The sequence below is a fragment of the Hetaerina americana genome, unplaced genomic scaffold (genome assembly GCF_022747635.1).
Source record: "Hetaerina americana unplaced genomic scaffold, ioHetAmer1.1.p SCAF_12, whole genome shotgun sequence".
Lineage (NCBI taxonomy): Eukaryota > Metazoa > Arthropoda > Insecta > Odonata > Calopterygidae > Hetaerina > Hetaerina americana.
Genome location: NW_027286292.1, coordinates 20838280 through 20857264, shown reverse-complemented (window position 1 = coordinate 20857264; position 18985 = coordinate 20838280). Strand labels below are relative to the sequence as shown.

The 18985-nt window shown below is 37.5% G+C and overlaps 1 protein-coding gene across 1 annotated transcript in view; it reads left to right on the top strand.

Moving 5' to 3' along the window:
• The window catches only part of olf413 (DBH like monooxygenase olf413), an 868967-nt gene that overhangs the window by 89684 nt on the left and 760298 nt on the right, over window positions 1-18985 (top strand). The window contains exon 2 of the mRNA XM_071582772.1: window positions 10941-11268. Within this exon, the coding sequence (XP_071438873.1) occupies window positions 10996-11268 (273 nt within the window). The 5' untranslated portion in view covers window positions 10941-10995. The remainder of the gene's footprint in view (window positions 1-10940; window positions 11269-18985) is intronic.

Genomic DNA, 18985 nt, shown 5'->3' with positions numbered 1-18985 from the left:
TTCATGCAAATATTTAATGTTGATAGCTAATCTTCTGATTTCCATGTTGATAAGTTGCAATTTTAAACAGTTTTATGTATAATTTTGAATGCACTCCCATTTTTATAGGTTTTAATCTGATACACAGAATAAGCGCTCATAAAGTCATTGTATCTTTTATTTATATTACATATAACTTTCACATAGACCTATAAAAAATAATTTCGTATTAATAGAAGGCTCGCCTTCATATTTCCAATTAAACTGAAAAAAATGATTCACTTTCCTTTTAGGTAATTTTGATTTTTCGCTTTGTCCTCGGTATGTTTATAGCTTCCTTATATATGCTTCGGATCAAGAACTAAGGGTGGTTGGGTTTCCATGGAAAGTAAATTGGCCAGTCGCCTCATTACGGTCCCAGATGAGGGTTAAAAGTCCCTGAAAGCTGGTGGGATTACTTGGTCCCCGTGTAGAATCGCGATTCGTAAATGCGATCAATCTTTAAAGGTATCGTGTTCATTGACTGGCTACACTCCAGGAACGCAATATATTTCATCTCGAAGGTATTATACTCTTTTGTTATGACTACAGAGCGCATTTCTCTTTCCTTTATTATGATATCTCGAGCACAGAGAAGCAATCTGTTGCGCACTTTTCACGTCCTCGGGTCTTAATGTAGTCCGTTTCTTCATTAAACTAATGAAATCCATCCATGTTTGTAGGCGGTAGTGCGTATAATTTTCTAGGATTTTCAATGTTGTTCAATAAAAAATAAAAAAAGTGATTAGTAATTATTAATTGTCGATAGCACTCGGTTTAATTTATTAGGAATACAATCGATCTGTTCATTTAATTTTTGGACTTTAAAATTCAATTACAATTTTGGATGACTATAGAGCTGCCGTTTTTATTCATTTTTTATATCCTACGTTTCATACCTCGGCCCAATACAATGTGTAAAGAGAGTATGCTGATCTATTCCCGTCTATTCATTTAAACGGACTTTTTAGGAATAAACTAGCATAAATGATCCAAATGAAAATTTGTTTTCAAGTTTATAGGAAACGCGTTGTATAAATTTCAGGAGAAGGAACTGTAGTGTACGGATAGTGGTTTCTTTTTACATCATACTCAGGTTATAGGTATGATTGGGTTTGTTTTACTACCTAATTTACACCCAGTGCTATGATCAATCTGAAACCCAGTGCTCCGAGAAATCTGTTGAATGCTTCTAAACTGTCTGATGCTCCAACTCCGGAAATGTAGCGCCTGTCTCTTCCTTTAGCATAAACTTCGACGTAACAGTCGAACAATGCAAGCGTCGGGCATCAGCTGGGGTTAGCGTCCAGTAAAACTCCCCCAAAACCTCTTTGGCATTTTGAAACGACCATGCTCAACCTGAATACTTTAAAGTAGATGTTCATCTAGGTTCATCCTGCATGCATGTATTCATATTATCGTACGATTTACATCAAGGAAATTTTCTTTTAACATATTGGTACACAATCTAATGGGTTACAGCCAATTATTTTTAAAAAATGTTAAAAGATTTCAAATATCTCAATGCGAGATAATTGAACGATTTGGAAACAAAGGTTGCCGGGAGTAGGCAAAAATTGTAATTAAGTTCTGTTATTTGCTTAATTTTAGCAAAGATAAGGTAAAGGACGTGTTGTTCTTTCAAGGCAAATGTATTCCATTGAGATCAATATATTTTCCATTTATTTTGTGCCTGGATATTGACTATTTATTCTCTGCGATGATTCACACCATAAGGATTTGGTTAAGTCTATTCTTTAGTATGTATGTTACCTTCTCTACGTTCTATCACTTTTCGGCAATGTAGTGAGCGGATATGATAAAAGCCAAATTTTGAGAATGATAGAAACCTTGTGTCACAGTTTAAATATCAAAAAGATTTGCATGTTAATTACCAATCATAGCATATAAGGTGTATCCACAACACGCAAGACGGAGCACGAGAGGTCCCAGGAAACAGCTGTCATAGCCGAAAAGTATGAATTGGCCAACTTCCTATGTCTATGACCTGACCTATTTTTCACGAATTGCAGCTATCTCTATAATGAAAACCGCTTCATAATTCTCTTTAATCATGAATGTTCTCAAAAATTAGAGGTTTCCGGACCCATTTTGTACTCATGCAGATCATTTTAAACTTGTTTTAACTCTTTTTTTTGACGATTTCTCATGCATTTCTCTGTTTTAATTAATCCTATTACACGTTACTACTTTTAAGCATACTATTCGTTAATTAACTTCTTCCTATGAGGATCTTACATTATTTTTTTGCTGCCTGGATCCCTGCTCGTTGAGTCAATGAGGATTTTGTTCGTTGAAAAACTTGGCACTAATGCGAAATATTTGGAATGTAGTGTCTTTAATGAAACATGGTATCACAAATAAAATAACGCGGGTAAACTGCAATATTCATTATATGTGTGGAGACAAGAAGATATTCAATGGCGTTCAACGTTTTCAGATGAACTTATATGTTTCCTTGGTGAACTTCATTGAATATTTTTCCGCGTCAGTTCTTTTTGTTCCACAGAAGAAGGAATTTCCAGCGATAGTCCCTCTGAAAATGGCCATATGCTTTCGCTTTTTGCCCTTTTCTAAAAAGCTGCATTTATTCACATCGCAACTTCGTTAAGGGTATAATTGGACTTCCGCAAAATTTCACTTGATTAAATATGACTGGACTTTACATCGATAACAATTAATTACTCTTGTAATACTTGATTTCTGAGTCAACGTTTTGATTTAGCCATTATCTAGTGCTTACGGTTTCTCATAAAAAGTTTTCTTTGTCTGGAAATTTTTTGTCATTGTATTTTTATGCACCAAAAAAACAATTTTTAATATTTTTGAAAAGTTCAACATCAATTCCTCTATGCATACAGTTTCTTTTGGATATTTGAACCAACCATATCATTTTGAAAACGAAACATTATGTAGCTTTTGCCAAATCCAACAATCAGCTGTCGAATTTCGTGCGGATTTAACTTGTCGTTTTTCGTTATAGTGGTGATACGTTTTTTGTAATTTTGAATCTAGTACTCACCTGGCACAGAAAATTTCCAATTGGTTATTGCCGATTTTTTTCTGTAAAGATTAACTGTATATATTTTGTGTCTTATATTTTAACGTCCCATTTACGAATACTTTCTGAGAAGGGTTATTATACATCATTTTATGACTTTAGCTCAAAGAAAATCAATAAAATACGTGTATGATCTAAATAATACCCTATATTTCTTAGTAGGACTTTTATTTCCCAAATATTTCACACACGGAGAGTTGTTACTGTGGTTACATTTTAATTTGTCCGTACTACGTCCATTATTCATTAAGTCTCACCATTTGTTCATTCCTAATTATCGAAACTAATGACTGGTTCGACAAAAAAGAATAGACGAATTGAAAATGAAATATTATGCACCGTTCATAGAATCTAAATTTATTTGCTAATATTTGAACCAAAATAATTCTAAATCACATTACTACACCTAATCTTGCGAATGTAAAAAATGCATGAAAAACGCATGGAAAATGGCAATTATGGGTATGAAATGTATCATCAATAAGGTTCTATTTTACCTGTGAATATTAACAGAGTATGTAATCCACTCTCAAGTTTTCGAAATTTCACCATAGTTAAAGTTTAGGCATGCATCATAAAGGTAGCAAACATTTAAATGCTAATTTGTAAGTGTCAGAATAACATCTCACTTTTCTTTAAGTCATAATTCCTATTCCTTACGATATCATGCTAAAAGAGAAGGCATATTTTTCTATATGAACAAGTATATAAGTTTGCTTACACTAGGTGTGCTCATGTACATGGAAAAGAATTGTACCAAAGGGTAATTGATGAAAGTCGAATGAAATACACTCCATTAGCCAAATGTTTTCGCGTATTTAAAACTTCCGATAGTTATAATACGATCGTAGAACTATTTAAATCTGCAGCCACTTTATACTCACTGAATAACTTTCGAATTCTACAGGCAAGACGGAAAAAAATATTGTTTAGAATATTTTGTCTCGGTCCTTTTAATAATGATGCGACGTTTTATCTGAATTATATATCGCTGCATCATACAGGGTTCGTCCGTAAAATAAGTGTACTGAGCTCAGGAAAAAAAATGTATTACACTTTTACATATCTTAAGCTAATATTCCTCAAAATAGGACCCTTGTGAGTCGATACACTTGTTCCAGCGGCGTTCCCATTCCTGGAACGCTCCCGCGAAGGCATCATCGGGAACCTCTCGAAGACTCGTCGTCGACCTCTTCTCTGCCCTCCACGAACATCTTGTGCCACCGAAAGATCATGTTTCTGGACATGGCTGACTCCCCGTAAGCCTGGTTAACCATACCGACAGTTTCGGTAGACGATTTCCCAAGCTTTACCGCAAATTTGATGGAATAACGCTGCTTCGACATCGCGTTCCGTGACGTGGGTCGAGCGTGGAGGTTCGCGTTAACAGAGCTCCTCACTACACCACAGCTCAGAGCCGACTGCCTTTTTCAGCGTCGCTTGCCAACATACCCCCCTCCAATCGCATTCCGTCAGAGCGCTGCTGGGCGCGCCGCTCCAGGCGCGCCCAGCCCAGGAGTCAGTACACTTATTTTCCGGACGAACCCTGTATGAGTGTTAGCATCCAATAAAAGCTTCTTGCTGATTCAAATTATTCTGTATTCTAACCCATCATAAGCATGCCAAATCTGTCACGCGATATTGTATCCAAATTCTTCTACTTGTTAGTTTTACTGCTAATTGTCTCTTGAAGATTGCGATCTCTTTCCCATTGGAGTTTTTATGTACCTTATTGAAATTCACCCCTTAAACGAGTGTCAAACCCACGACCAAGCGTTATAAAGTCACGCTAGCTTCACAGGATTCTATTTAGTTTCCCCCTCGTTGCTAGCGTGAGTAAAAGCAGTGGCACGTACGATGGAAGTCCAGTGATAAGCTGAAGGGCCGGATGTAATAGAATGGCAAGGGAAATGATTCAAGGGAGGGTCCATAACATGAGTGAATAAATCCCAGTTTCAACGGAAAATAATCATAGTCATTTCAAAACTCATTCTCCATTAAACTGGATAAGTGAATTTTAGTTAAATATCACGCCGGGAGGAAGATTAATTCGAGGTTTTAAAACTTAGGTAATCCTTTTGGAGTACTCTTTTTGTGCTTTTTAGATAAACTGCCATCATCTGATCCCGCTCCTCTAAATAGTTCTGTTTTAAAATGAGTGGTGTTGCTAGGGCAGCAGTGTTGTGGTACTACTCGTATACGAACACCGTTCCGGTATTGTCGTTGCTATAAATTGCCGTGTGAAACAGTCCAAGTTCCATTTTTATGTGGTGCAGTTGGTTTAAGGACGGCCTTAGATAGCAAAATTAGGGTTGATTTTAGATTACCGGGGAAAAAAAGTCTTACCTATATTCATGAAGAATATTTCTGTTAATCAATTTTTGGGCAGAGCCCGTTTGCGTATTGATGCTTGGAAAACCGGTCCACCTTCCATGTCCAGCCCTGGTCAATTAGTCGACCAACTCGATGAAATCCTACCCATCAAAGGATGCCTTGAATATTTATTGTCGTGTTTTTTAAAGAGGCATCACCTGCCAAATGGTCCTTGATGAAAGACCGAGGTACCTAGCATTCCTGCTGATGGTGCTCCATACACTCGCCGTTGAATTACTCATTAAACTGCGAGTGGATGTTTACGTGCTATTGTGATTATTCGTTTATCATCAAGGGCTACGGATTTGATTTTCGCTGCCGATGAATTGTCTGTACAAAATAGATATATTACTTTCTCAATTGGTTTTAATGTCCTGTTTCAATCAAACTTCATTTTAATTCATTGGACTAGGGAATTAAGCGAGGCAATAACTCTCCCAACATGGCATAAATAATTTGCATGATTCATTAGCAGTAATCATACCTATACGTTTACTACATCGAAACTTCTTGCATCAAACATATGTAGATACGTATGATATTTTTATGCAATGTGTGGAAACGAATTCTATTCAAAAATTATTCACAACAAATGTTAACTTCGCAATGGTTTGATTAGTGCGTATCCCATTGTTTTGAATACTATTGAAAAATAAGACTAAAATATAGATGAATACGAGTTGACGAGCAATTTACAATATGTTTACTGTGCATAATGATATGGAAACACCATTCTGTACTTCTAACGGAAATCCGGAACAGTAAGCTATCTTTGGTACTTTTATATATATATTTACACATATTTATATATACACACACATACACACACACACACACACACACACACACATATATATATATATATATATATATATATATATATATATATATATATATATGTTTATTATGAAATCACTTATAAATCGATAACTGCGCAAAGGGTGAATTTGCATAGAGACCATATTCTGTACCTCAGTCAAAACCTAGTTCTTTTTCTCTAGTGATTACTCAGTGTACCTAAAAGGGACCATGGACTGGCCTCATACGTAAATGCGTGATAAAAACTAATCAGAAGTTGAGGGATGCTTGAGTCCGGTCCGGGTGGCTTCACATTTGAATAAAGTCGTTTATTTTGTTCCCGGCAAATTGGCCAGGGGAATGAACTGGAATAACTCTTAAAATGCGTCATTGATTAATATCTTGTCTACTTTCGAGGTATTATTTAAATAATTTCTTTATAATCAATGAATAAACTCCACGGAGAAAATTCCGGTGACAAAACGTCTTGATGAAAAAAATGAGATAAAAAGGGAAACATGATAATGCGCTGCATAGAAATTACTTTTAGGTTTGATTTCACAAATGCTTTAGAAATGCTTCTGCGCCTTGTCTTAAAATATTGCCTTTTCACGGCCGAGCGAGTTGATTTTCTATCCAGTTGCAATTTTCCAGCACCCATTAAAAAATTTTTACTTTTCTGAAAGATGCTTGTGTTTTCCTTCGAGGGCAGCTCAAGCCCTTATGCTTTCATTAAAATGCATACCAGCTGTAGAATCGTAATCTTGAGTATGATTCCGTTGGTGAAATTGGACAATATAGTATATCGCGTTTGATGAGCGTAGTGTAAGCTGTTTGACTCATGTTCCATGGGCAGACCAAGAATTAAAATATCCCGTTTATTTTCATGCTAAATAAATTCATGAAATACAGATTATATAAAGTCTGATGCCTCGTGAAGCTCTAAAACTTTGACGTGCCATTACCTGAGCTCGAAAGATTTTTATAAATTATGATTGAAAATTACTTTCTTAAAAACAAGCCTATCAACCTACTCGTCAGCTTTTGAATGACTCGATTAATCCACTTTTATGCTGCATATAATTGTAGCTATAATGCGGGCAAAACGGTTTAAAGGTATTCATAAATTATTTTTCTGTTCATGACCGTTTTTGAATATACAATATTTGGCATCGAATATGCTAAATTAAAGCATCTCTCCCACGACGCATATTTTTATATAGATCACTGATCATAGAAATAATTTTTTACATTTTCTATCGTATTGTTTATCGTATTATTTAAGTCCATCTTAACAAAAAGGTGTATGCATATATAAATATTAAACTAAAATATAACTAAATGTGTTCCTCGACCATTTAACTTCTTAGGCTTGGGAGTAAATAATAATGTTACGGTGAAAGGCTTCTATTAGTTTATGCTTACAAATAATGGTGGTTTTAGGTATGTTGCAAGAACGTTTGCGAATATCCGGAAAGGTACAAAATATTGAGACGTCGGGTAATGGTGTAGGTATAAGGCATTGCAAAATGCAGTAATTTTAGATGCATAACCAAGAAAATGTAATTGGAGTGCTTTTACAGCGGTTTAATTTGTTTTGACCTTAGGAATCATTTTTAAAATCAGATTCGATATTAAACGACGCTTCGTGGCGGATGTGAACATTCACAGGTAGATATCCTAAATGCTAAAATATATATTTTTTTTCGGACGTGTACTAACGTTACTGGTTAATGTAAATATCTGACGTTGATTGCCAATATTCATCTCATTTTGCTGAAACACTATAACACATATTATTATTTCAATATTATTCTTACTATTATTATTTCATATTATTATTATTTCACATTAATATTTCAATAGTCGCATTCCCTCTCTTCAATCAGTCATACGGCTCTTTTAAGAATTTAAGCTACATTAAAAACTATTACGTACGCAAATGCTTATTTATTGTTATATTCATATTTTCTGCATGTAATAAATTTATTTTACTACTTATGAATCAAGTAGCACTCAACGGGGATATTTCCCGAAGAACCTCGTATTTGATAGTGCTCTTCCTCGTCACATTTACCCCTTGAAATAGGATATATAAGATTCTCGATATCATTTTATTTCACATGAGGGTGGGAACCCTTGGAAGCGTGGTGGATTATTTTTTATCAAGGTCAATGAAAGTCAATCCTAACAAATAGCCAACTTCTCAAGATGAGCCGTCTATTATTTAACCAAAGTCTGCGAACGTGACCGGCCATCGTAATTACTGAAGCCCCATCCGTCGCGCAGACTCTCATTGAGCCCATATCTAATTGGTAAATGGATCATCAGCATTCTGATAGAGCAGAAAGCGTGGCGCATCTCATTTGCATCCGGGCCGTGCTTGCTCGCACGCAAGCATACCTGACGACGTGCCCTCTCATGCACAAGATTGAGTCATGACCGGGAGGGCGACGACCTCTAAAAAACACGTGACCGCGGTAGGAGGCCCGTCCATTGGCCGATTCATGGGAACGGACGGTCGCCCGCACCTACACACGCTCCGCCGTGGACAAACTCACGGGTCCCTTGGGGCTGTAGGTGCCTTAAGACGCCCCAAACCCCGCCCAGCTCCGTTCTCCGGAATCATCTCTACCCCGTGCAGGGCGAAACACTATTGAATATTTCATCTTCGGGAATGGGTCTCGCCAAGGATGCCTTATCGAAGCAAGTGGGGGACACGATTGAGGTCGGAGGTGATCGCGATGAGGGGGTTAGAGGATGTAAGCGCGCACTTCTAAGGTCATCATAATGCGAACTTAGTAGGGACTTTCACTCTCTTTTAACTACCTATTAAAGCCGAGCAACCACAATGGCTAACAGATCGAAAATGCGTTTGGCCCTTTCTCCTGCCTCTCGCCCCCTTACCTTTCGGACCTCATCCCCCCACCGGTTTCCCATATTGGGATTAGGGAGTTTCCCCGGAGGCATCGGGCTCGGCTCGTAAAACCTTGGGACTCAATGACGGACCGCAAATTGGATCGTAATACCCTTAAGGGAGCTAAGCAGCTGGATTAATTGTATTGCCGTGGTGGCGTAAGACTCCGAGCCGCTGCCCTCTATCGGCGTTAAATTTTTCGTGTGCCGCGGACGGGGGGCCGGGTGTGTGGGGTGTGTAACAGCGTCGTGCGCACGGGGAGTAGGCTTCGTGCCCTCGATATGATCTTCCACTTAAACATTCGATTGCGTGATGTTTGGACGGGCTACTAATATCCACTGAGCAACTTGAACTGCCACTCCATTCGGTAACCTCCTTGCTTCCCGTTAACGGTGTGCTTGCATCGCCTCGAGGCCTCGATATAAATTTCGGCTTCCGAAACGGAGTAAACACAAACCTGCATTTGGCCAGCTAAGGTGGAGGCAGAGTCAATGCAATACAGTCAGTTGACCTTTGAAGCCGCCGTGAGCTCTTGGCGATATTGGATTTGTTGGGTTTGTGCCAATATCTTATGGTTTATGACCAGCAATCCATCTTGTATTAAGTAGTGAAACACTTTTTACGTTTCAGTCGTGGCGTCTAATTTGCTAATATTAAAAATTATAAACTAACAGAGGGTGCCAGTAAAAGCTCTTTTAGGCAGATTTTGCTGAAATGCATGTATGTTATTATCACTCAACTATTGAACGTACATCATGCTCATTATCTTAGATTTTGACATTTCGTATTGATTTTCTCGGGCTACCAGTCAGCGTTCCTTGTCTAATTTAGTACCATTCAGTATTCCTACGCCAAGAAATAATGCCATCATTTGGCATTATTATTATTAGAGTATACTAAAACTTAGCTGGTGTATTTTAGTGAAAAACAACGAAACATAAACATGAGCTGGTTTATTGCTTAACTTGAATTATTTCTTTGCAAATCATACAGATTATTGCAAAATGGTGTGTGTTTATTGAATGACAGAAAAGATATCATAATGAGGAGAAAAATTCTGGGTCTTTGATTCTTCACATTCAACGGAACAAATGGGAGGTCCTGGAGATTTTTACGACCAATATTTTCTGCTGCTTTGGCCCCTGATAATCAAATGTTAGCTATGTGTTATTAGTAAAATCATGTCCGAATGCTGTTTTTATCATCACACCTTAAATATTCACAATTTTCTCAGTGTTGTTAATCTTTTTAAGTATTCTGAAATTGGGGGTAAATGCACAAGCCGACGTCTCCTCCTGAGTATAAATTCCAAATTAAATCGTATTTCAAGGCATGGATCAGGTTAGGCAGGGAATATCCTTTTGTTTTCTACGATTTAATGCTTCTCAAGGGAAATCCCTACCCGGTATGTGTGCACACTGTATATGAGCGTTTTTCCACACCACATAAAATGAATTTCCTATAAATATGGGTATTTCCCATATTTACGATTCCCATGGGATGATTTCATCATAAACCAAATCATTAAATAGAATCTTGAAGTATTTTAAAAATGTCATATAATTTGCCCAACGTAACAAACAGTGTCAAATAACAATTCCTTTTCCTTGTCAATATAGATTTTTGTTCTATTCGATGCGATTTACTTCATCAGGATACATTCACCTGGGTCAATTTTTTTCCATATTCGTAAAAAAACTTATTTGAACCGCATTACAGAAGTATGCTAATCTTAATTCCGTTTTATTTCAGATTGCTATGAGAAGAAGAAGTATCGGCTTTTAGTTGTGACTGTGATCTGGAGACCATGAACGCACGCATGCTCCTTTTAGTTTGGGTGGCGCTTGCTTGGCGCCTGGCTTTAATAGCTGGCGTGGCTGGTGGGAGGTGGACCCACTCCGCGGCACTTGATAATGATGGGAACTTCATCCTTTTCTGGACTCCCGGAGATGATGACATCACGTTTGAAGTGCACGTGAGAACATTAGGCTACGTCGGCTTCGGCTTCTCCTCCAATGGGCAGATGGCTGGATCGGACATGGTCATCGGCTGGGTGCAGGACGGACAAGCATATTTAGAGGTAAGGAAAATTATCTAAATGTTATCACTATCACACGTGGAAAGATCCTTAATTTCTTGGAGAATATAGAAAGCCCATGACACAATACGTATCCGAGGGATATAGATTAATCTCCTGCGGAAGGCCTGCGAGCTTATCAAAACCTGTAATTGAACTAATCCTTCATTTTTTAAATGTATGACGATAGCTTTTAAATACAATTTTTCAAGTTGAACGTCAGCCTCATCTTTTATACATTCACTATCCCCGCATTTTCTATTATTCTTTCATGGGGAATTATTTTTAACATATCTATATATATTATTTGTTGAAGATCTATATCGGATTTGACTAAATCGTTCTATTTATATGTTATTATTATTTTAGCGCTAGAAAAATAATGGTAAATGATTTATTGTTGGAGTTGAATCATGTCAAGACTTTGGCTATATTGAATTGTATGAAATTATATTCGGAAAGCCATGCTTGAAATCAGTATCTACTCGTGTAAATATATCGCTTATTGTCTTGTATTTAAACATTTGTGTGGTTTACGGATAATTTGAAACGTAATGAGATAGTTTATCCACACCAAAAATATATATCTGCAACTAAGTGCTTTAAGCACTGGAGTCATAAGCGGTTTCATTATTTTTTCCATTTTTCCGGCAAATTTTTTTTTTTAATTGGAAATATGACGTTTTTTTCATTCGTTATTTTTATTTGTTCATATAATCCTGTCGTTTTATTTTTACAATGTGAAGTTTTCCTAAATTTTTCCATTCTAACGTGCATATGCTCGGTATCTTGATCAAGGACGTGCAAGACGTGTAATATCTAGGGGCAGACGGCGAGTATTGTCGTTTCCAATGAATAGGCTATTCACGAGTTGCAAAACTCTCTGATCTATTTCTGCAAGCATGCTAAAATGCACAGACGTTTTGGAAGCCATTTTTGTTGTTTTTTTTCAATTATGTTTTGTAGATTCCTGATTATTTCTTTAGTAATATTTGCATTTCAGTGTATCATGTTTCCTCCAAGTCAAGGTTAATACAAATATTATGTTAAATGTAATTAACGCGATGATTATGGAAAGTTATATACATTAACAAATTGCTATTCTACCGGGAATGAACAACAAATAAATTCATAGACAATTAAAAATTACAATAATAGAGAGTTGGCGAAGTGTTACATATGATCCCAAAAACGGCAGCATATTTTCTCGAGAGGATTACTGTTTTCGTGTGGGAGTACTTTCTTGCAAAAATGTTTCCTATTTATATGGCAGGAATCCAAAAGATCTATTAAATCAGATGCCGTGAATTCATTGATATATTCTGTAACTCACCGCAGATTTGTAGTCATCCCAACAACCTGGGAATAAATACTCGATTATCTTTTGTATATGAACCTTTTCTTTTAGGGCGGCGATGGAAGAGTTCGAGGGAATGAGTTCCCTATCGTAGAGCAAAGTGTTACGCTCAACGGCTACAATTGCCTTTTTACCCTTTTATGTCTCCTTCGAAGTGGATTTTTCCGACTAACTTGTAACCTTCTGTCTATTTTTCCCGTTCCAAAGAAACAGGGCGAGTGGATTCGGTAGAGAAGGGGAGCCACAGGTTTGATTCATATTTCTTATGAAGTTTTTAACCGCTCACACATCTTTCAAAAATACTAGAAACTGTTCTACTATACATGAATGAGGTAGATTATACTTTTCATTCGGTGATCAAGGTTTTTTTTCTCATGTCTACATTAAACATTGAGTACGCTCGGAGTTCCCTTTTCTTTCTCTTCTTGAAATCCGTAAATGATTTTCGACCCGTTTCCTGCATACATCGTATTCGCCTGTGGCTAGAAGGAATGCCTGTTTGCTTAACTATTTTGGCTACGAAGTAAAAAATTGAATTTAATTATGTAATTTTTAAAAGGTAACAACGCTTTTTCCTTACTAAGGTTGTTTATTTTTGCATAATCTGCCGTTGTTTTAAGCGGCTTGATTGAATGAAATCAATATCGCGTTTAACTAAAAATTTTTATTATTTTCAAACTAAAAATTAACGTTAAGGATAGTGGAAAGTCTTTAATGATGTTGGTATTCCCATACATTTTATAAAGCGTAAGAAACGAAACAATTTATCCCTTAATACTCGATTATTATTGACTTGGTATTATTCCTCAATAGAGAAAAAAGCGGTCGCAGTTTCAAATTAGTGGACCGTTGACGTTTGACAAAGTGGGTACACTCATGACGGTGAAATGCTGTTTGGTGAGTGATGACTTCTTCAAAGCACTCATCGCACTTGGACCTCAATGTCAGTAATTTATTCAAAGTCTAGCATGTGGATTAATTTCAGGAAACCCTAGATCATGACATCGAAAAAAATTTACATCTGGTTCCAATTTGCCTCTGGCACGAAAAACTTGCATCTCGTATTTATGAAATATATCTAATGAAGGAGCGCCTTGCATCACCCTTATTCGATGATCGTGTATACATACTACCTTCTCAATGGAAGCTGGAGGAAATGAGAATTTCTCTTACCCACCGTCCCTCCCCCAGTCGTCATCGAGTTATTATCGGACCTTGCCACAAGGGCCTCGCGCATGCGTAGGTCTCGCTCACCGAAACATAACACGGCGGCCATGTCTAGTCCGTTGGAATGTAATTATGGAAATACGCAAACGCACTTCCCTAACCCCGGTGAACCCCTAATATTGCCTTATCCGTGGAAACTAAAAGTCTCTCTCTGCTCCCCTCCTCCTCCACCCCCTTCCGCACCGTTCTTGCGGCAATTATGGCCGCGCAGCATGCTTCGGGCCGTCGAAGCGGTGTGTAGGGCCATGAGCACCGCCGCCGCCGTACACCATAGCACGCGCACCTTCATCCCCGCGTCTATGGCGAGGTACGTTGCGTGGGAAGCCATCGATTCCGGCAAAGGGTTTATTTACCGGGAGACGGGGAATGAATTGAAATCGGTTTCATCAAGGCGTGCCCGGGGTGCACGGGACCGTGGGGTGTCGCCATGTCCGCTTGGCTGCGGTCGAGGAGGAGAGGGTGGAGAGCGGATAGGACGCCGATGGTCGCTTGGGTAAACATCCGTGGTGGAGGAGCAGCAATACACGGATGCCTACGTACATAGGTTCTTTTCGAGCATGTCCATTCGGTTTTGTTTTCGATGGGTTTACCACCAACTTTCCACTCCGTTTGAGGGAGGCTAATTTATGACTCCGTGCCGCTATGTCTTGCTTCAATAATTAGTGTATCGTAGGGGAGTTTACATTCAATTTGACTGATATGACGTAGTGAGTATTTACTCTGAAAATAACGATAGTTAATCATAAACTTTGATGCACAGGTATGCTCAATAATATTATTGATTTAATTTTATTGGCCAAGTCGCTTAGCTCTTGATTCTGTGTATTTCTAGTGGTAATATCCGTTTGTTTGCTTTGACGACCAGTTAAATCATAATTCAAATATGTACATTAGTGAGTTAGCCAGCCCGCAATTGGCATTTCTCGAAGGGATACTCCATCTACAATCGTAACGATGCAATGCATGAGTTTCTGAATGAATGAAGGTTTCCACTATATAATTCATCTAGTGGTAGACTTGTTCATGCTTTGAAAGCTAAAGCGAAATCCGATGTCATCAACAATAATCCATGTTTGTTGTTCTGTTATCAATTGTTTTTTATCCTCACTATTGCAATTTTATGAAGCACTTAAATAGCCATTACTCTGCGCGTCGAGTGTCAGCAAGGGCAAATAAGAATATTGGTTACTCTATAGTAATATGAAATTGTCAAAGGTATCCCTATACTTTTTTTATATTTTTTCTGTCGCATGCACTTAAATTTGTAATTGTTTTTGCCAAACTAATGTCTCTTAGAATAGGGGAAATTGAAAATAAGTAAACCAAAAGAAAAATAATTTTTTGTGTCTACCCATTTAAATTTTAAATGTGGGGTATTTTGAAACCTAATATATCCTAATATATGCTAGGTTTTCCACAATGCTCTCTTTACGTTTTACGACTGTTCTTGTAGCAAATAAGGGTTCAGAAGGGTGCGGTGCCTAGCTTACTGGCTTCCCAAGAAGAGGTATCAAATTCGAATCGCGGATACGACAGATCAGTGGTATCACGATCTCTATTTGAGGTGCTTCGTGGAGGGCACTTTGAGTGAGTACGCCGTGCGTCGGATGGGACGTTTAACTACTGCGGTCCCCTTGGTGTCTTTCGTAAAGAGTAGGCTAATGCTTACGCCAGGTTTTACTCCACCCTTCCTCCTTTTCCACCCATCCTTAATAGCGCAAATAACCTTAGCTGCCGGTCGCCTCCCTAAATGTAATAATAACGTGACAAATAATTTGAAAGTTACACGAAAAGTAAAATATTTTGGCCTTGGTTGGAAATATTTTTTTTTGTTTTCGTAGAAAGCATAATCCCGACAAATGGAATTTTTTTTTATTTTTTCCGCAAAAGAAAATCCATTTTTTAATAATATATATTTTATTTTCCAATTTAGCCTATATGATTAGCTTTTCAAGTGTGTGCTATTATATAGGGCGGATATTTCCATTAAAATAATATTTTCGTTTTGTAGATGTAAAATCCATCCATGCAGATCTCGAAGTCGCTCCCTCTTGCCGCTTGAACCTCTTAACTCTATGCTTTGAGGTAAAATGTCAGAAAATGATGACATGAAGTCGTATAAAGAAGATTCTTTGCTAAGCATTTTGTAGATGTAGATTCTGAAAATCTGTATTTTTCTCTAAAATAGATGAAATTTCAGGGAAAAGATTATAGATACAGAAAAAAACTTAAACTCTTGACTGACATCAAGCTAATTAAAAAAAAATAAATCCCAACGCGCATACCTTCCAAGGAAAGCAATAGAATAAAGGTATCAAATAAAGTAGATAGAAATGTTATTTCGTTCTCATTTCTTTTTGTATGCCTACTTGAGATACTCTACGAGTATACTTAAGTTAAATAAAAATTTTTTACGCCCTTCAAGTCTAAGGTTTACGATTCCTTTCCATACAGAGTAAATAAGCGCAACTAATTCTAGAAATAGAGTCATCATTCACTATTTCTCCAGGGTGCAATATATTTCCCTGCGGATGTGGCTCTTGTGTTCTTAATGCCCCAGTTTTCGATCCCAAAGGTTTCCATTACCTTGCCTGAGGTGGATACGAAACATTTTCCCCCTTTAATATGCCTCGATGGAAAAACTTTCGCATGGCCCTTGGCGGTTGAAGAATTTCATGACTCTAACATTAATCAAGCTCTTTCATTCTCGCGGCACTGCGTGCAGATGTCTATATTGGTGTTTCCATTTCGGAAAAGAAATTAAGTTAACACTGTGCATAAGCTCTCAAAATATCAGGTCTTGGATTTTCTCTAAAATATTTTTCCTTGAAAAACTTTTAGATCATTTAGTTCTCCTTCCTTTGCATTTGAAGAAAAACTGAGAGCATGGAAAGTTTTGATACTTATGAGAGGTATATCGGAGGAATGGGAACATCGAGACTGACTGGCAGCATTATAGGCTCCATCTCAAATTCTCGGGCCGGAAATTGGCGCAGTATATGAATTGGTTTTTCAGGGTTACTTTTTTGCCGCCTACGTGCCAGTCTCCTTAAAAATATGTTAACAAAACCACTGACTGAGGGCATGGAAAGGTTATGTTAAGTGTTTAATGATAGAGGTTACGGAACTTGGGTAACCGGAGGGTATTTATTTCTCTCGCCAACCCAAATTATCCATTTCCCTTTCCATTTGGGTCGCCCCTCCTCATTCCATCTGTGTACTCTACCCCGCCCATTCCACCCTCTACCTACCTGCCCCACTCTCCTGCATGACTTTTGAAACGTTTTCGTGAGGTATGACTGCTTTGTTTAGAGCTCAATTTTTCAGCAGTAGACATTTTTTTATTGCTAACATTTGGGTGTCATATTTCTACATATCAATACTGGTATCCGAAGTTTCTTTGGTATTTCGTACATATCTGTGATTTTCGTCGCACGTTATTGCATTTTTTTAACACGTTGTTTTTCGCGTAATTACGGTGGTCTTGTTATTTCGCCTCGTATAACGTAAGGGCTTTCCTGCGCTTTAGTTCTTCTAGTTGGCCACACCCCAGTGGCTGATGTCTTTTTTCAATTCGATATTCGTCATCATTGCTATTAATTACCGCTATCTTAAATTTATCGTCCGATGGGGATCATAGCTGTTTTCACGACTTATATAGATCGAGGCATTATTCTCTCCTTCCACGAACGTCTTTAGTCAAGAGTCGTGGTAGGTATTCTTCGTTATATATAAGGCTTATAATACTTGTTTATTTTTTTATTTTGATTCCTCTGGCTACGGTGGAAAGTGCGCTATGATCATATTTTCAACCCAAAAGAAAATATATTTTTCTTTTCATTCTCCCTCCCGCATTTCCAAATATCTCTGATGTTCTCTCCCACCTCTGCTGGCTAAGGCTTGACAATACATTCCTCAATCCTCTTATTCCCCCTCGGTCGCTTTCCATATACTGCCAACATTTCTCGATTATATGCCCCTTCATATTTCACTTTATAGCTTTCGCACTCCATATTTTATCAGGAAAGAACATATGGGTCCTTCAAGTCGTTGGAAATTCCAAAAGATAGTTTGTCTCATATTCGATATCGTAGTTTTGGAAATTTTTTCCTTTAAGTATCGTAAATCTCATCTCTCACTAGAATACTGTGAAAATGTCAACTATATCCATAATGTGGTTTCATTCCAAAAGTTGAATGAAACAACAACAGTTCCTGCTTATTTATAAAAATGAGTTTCGTGTGGCGATTAAACATTTCTCAAACTGGTGAATACCGGAAGAGATCAAAGTTGGATGATCATCATGGCATGTGTTTTGTTCTTGTGTTTGCGAGTTTTTATGATTGGGTAAATGCTCATTAAATTTAAATTCCATATCCGGGGAAGTCGTTCTGCATTAAAGCTACTTTTGGAAGTATCAAGGTCAAATTTCATTCCTCAATGATATCGATTTAAAAAATTCCAATGGCTTACGAAGTTTTTAAAATATAACTCATGGACGTAGATGCTTTTTCATTCCATATCTGAGTCTTCAAATGAAATTAAGTATTGATTATCTTCCCAATCATCCCCCATATTTCGCTTTAATCACCCTTTTCCACTATTTCCCTTCCCTTAATTCCTCCTCGATACAGATATGAGTTATAGGCGCAAACATATTTTCACTCCACACTGTAATTCTTTCAAGCCAAACTCTGCATTTGGAATAATGGACCCCGTGCTTCCTATTGGGAGCCATTTATTTCCACCCCGATGTTTTCGTTATATTTATGAATGCTTTTGGTGTCTCAATTATTTGCTTTCGTTTTATTAATGCAAAAAAGAGCAAATTCCTCTTTCGAGTGGGGAAAGTTTTTACATTAGCCACATATTAGTGGATTCTTCAAATTTAGCATCTTCTGCAAGGGGCGCTTTATGTATTATTCTCACCTCAGGAAACATGGAAAATCCATTACAAAGAAATCGTTGTAGATCCTAATAAGGGAAATCTTTCCCTTACTTGAGCTGTTTTAAATGCTTTTCTAATCTTCTTCTTAAACTTATTCCAGTTTAGTGTTGAAAAATTTTCATCGAGAGTGCTGAATATTTAAAACATCACTGAAAGGGTTTGGTTCATTTCTTCCTTAAATACCTTTC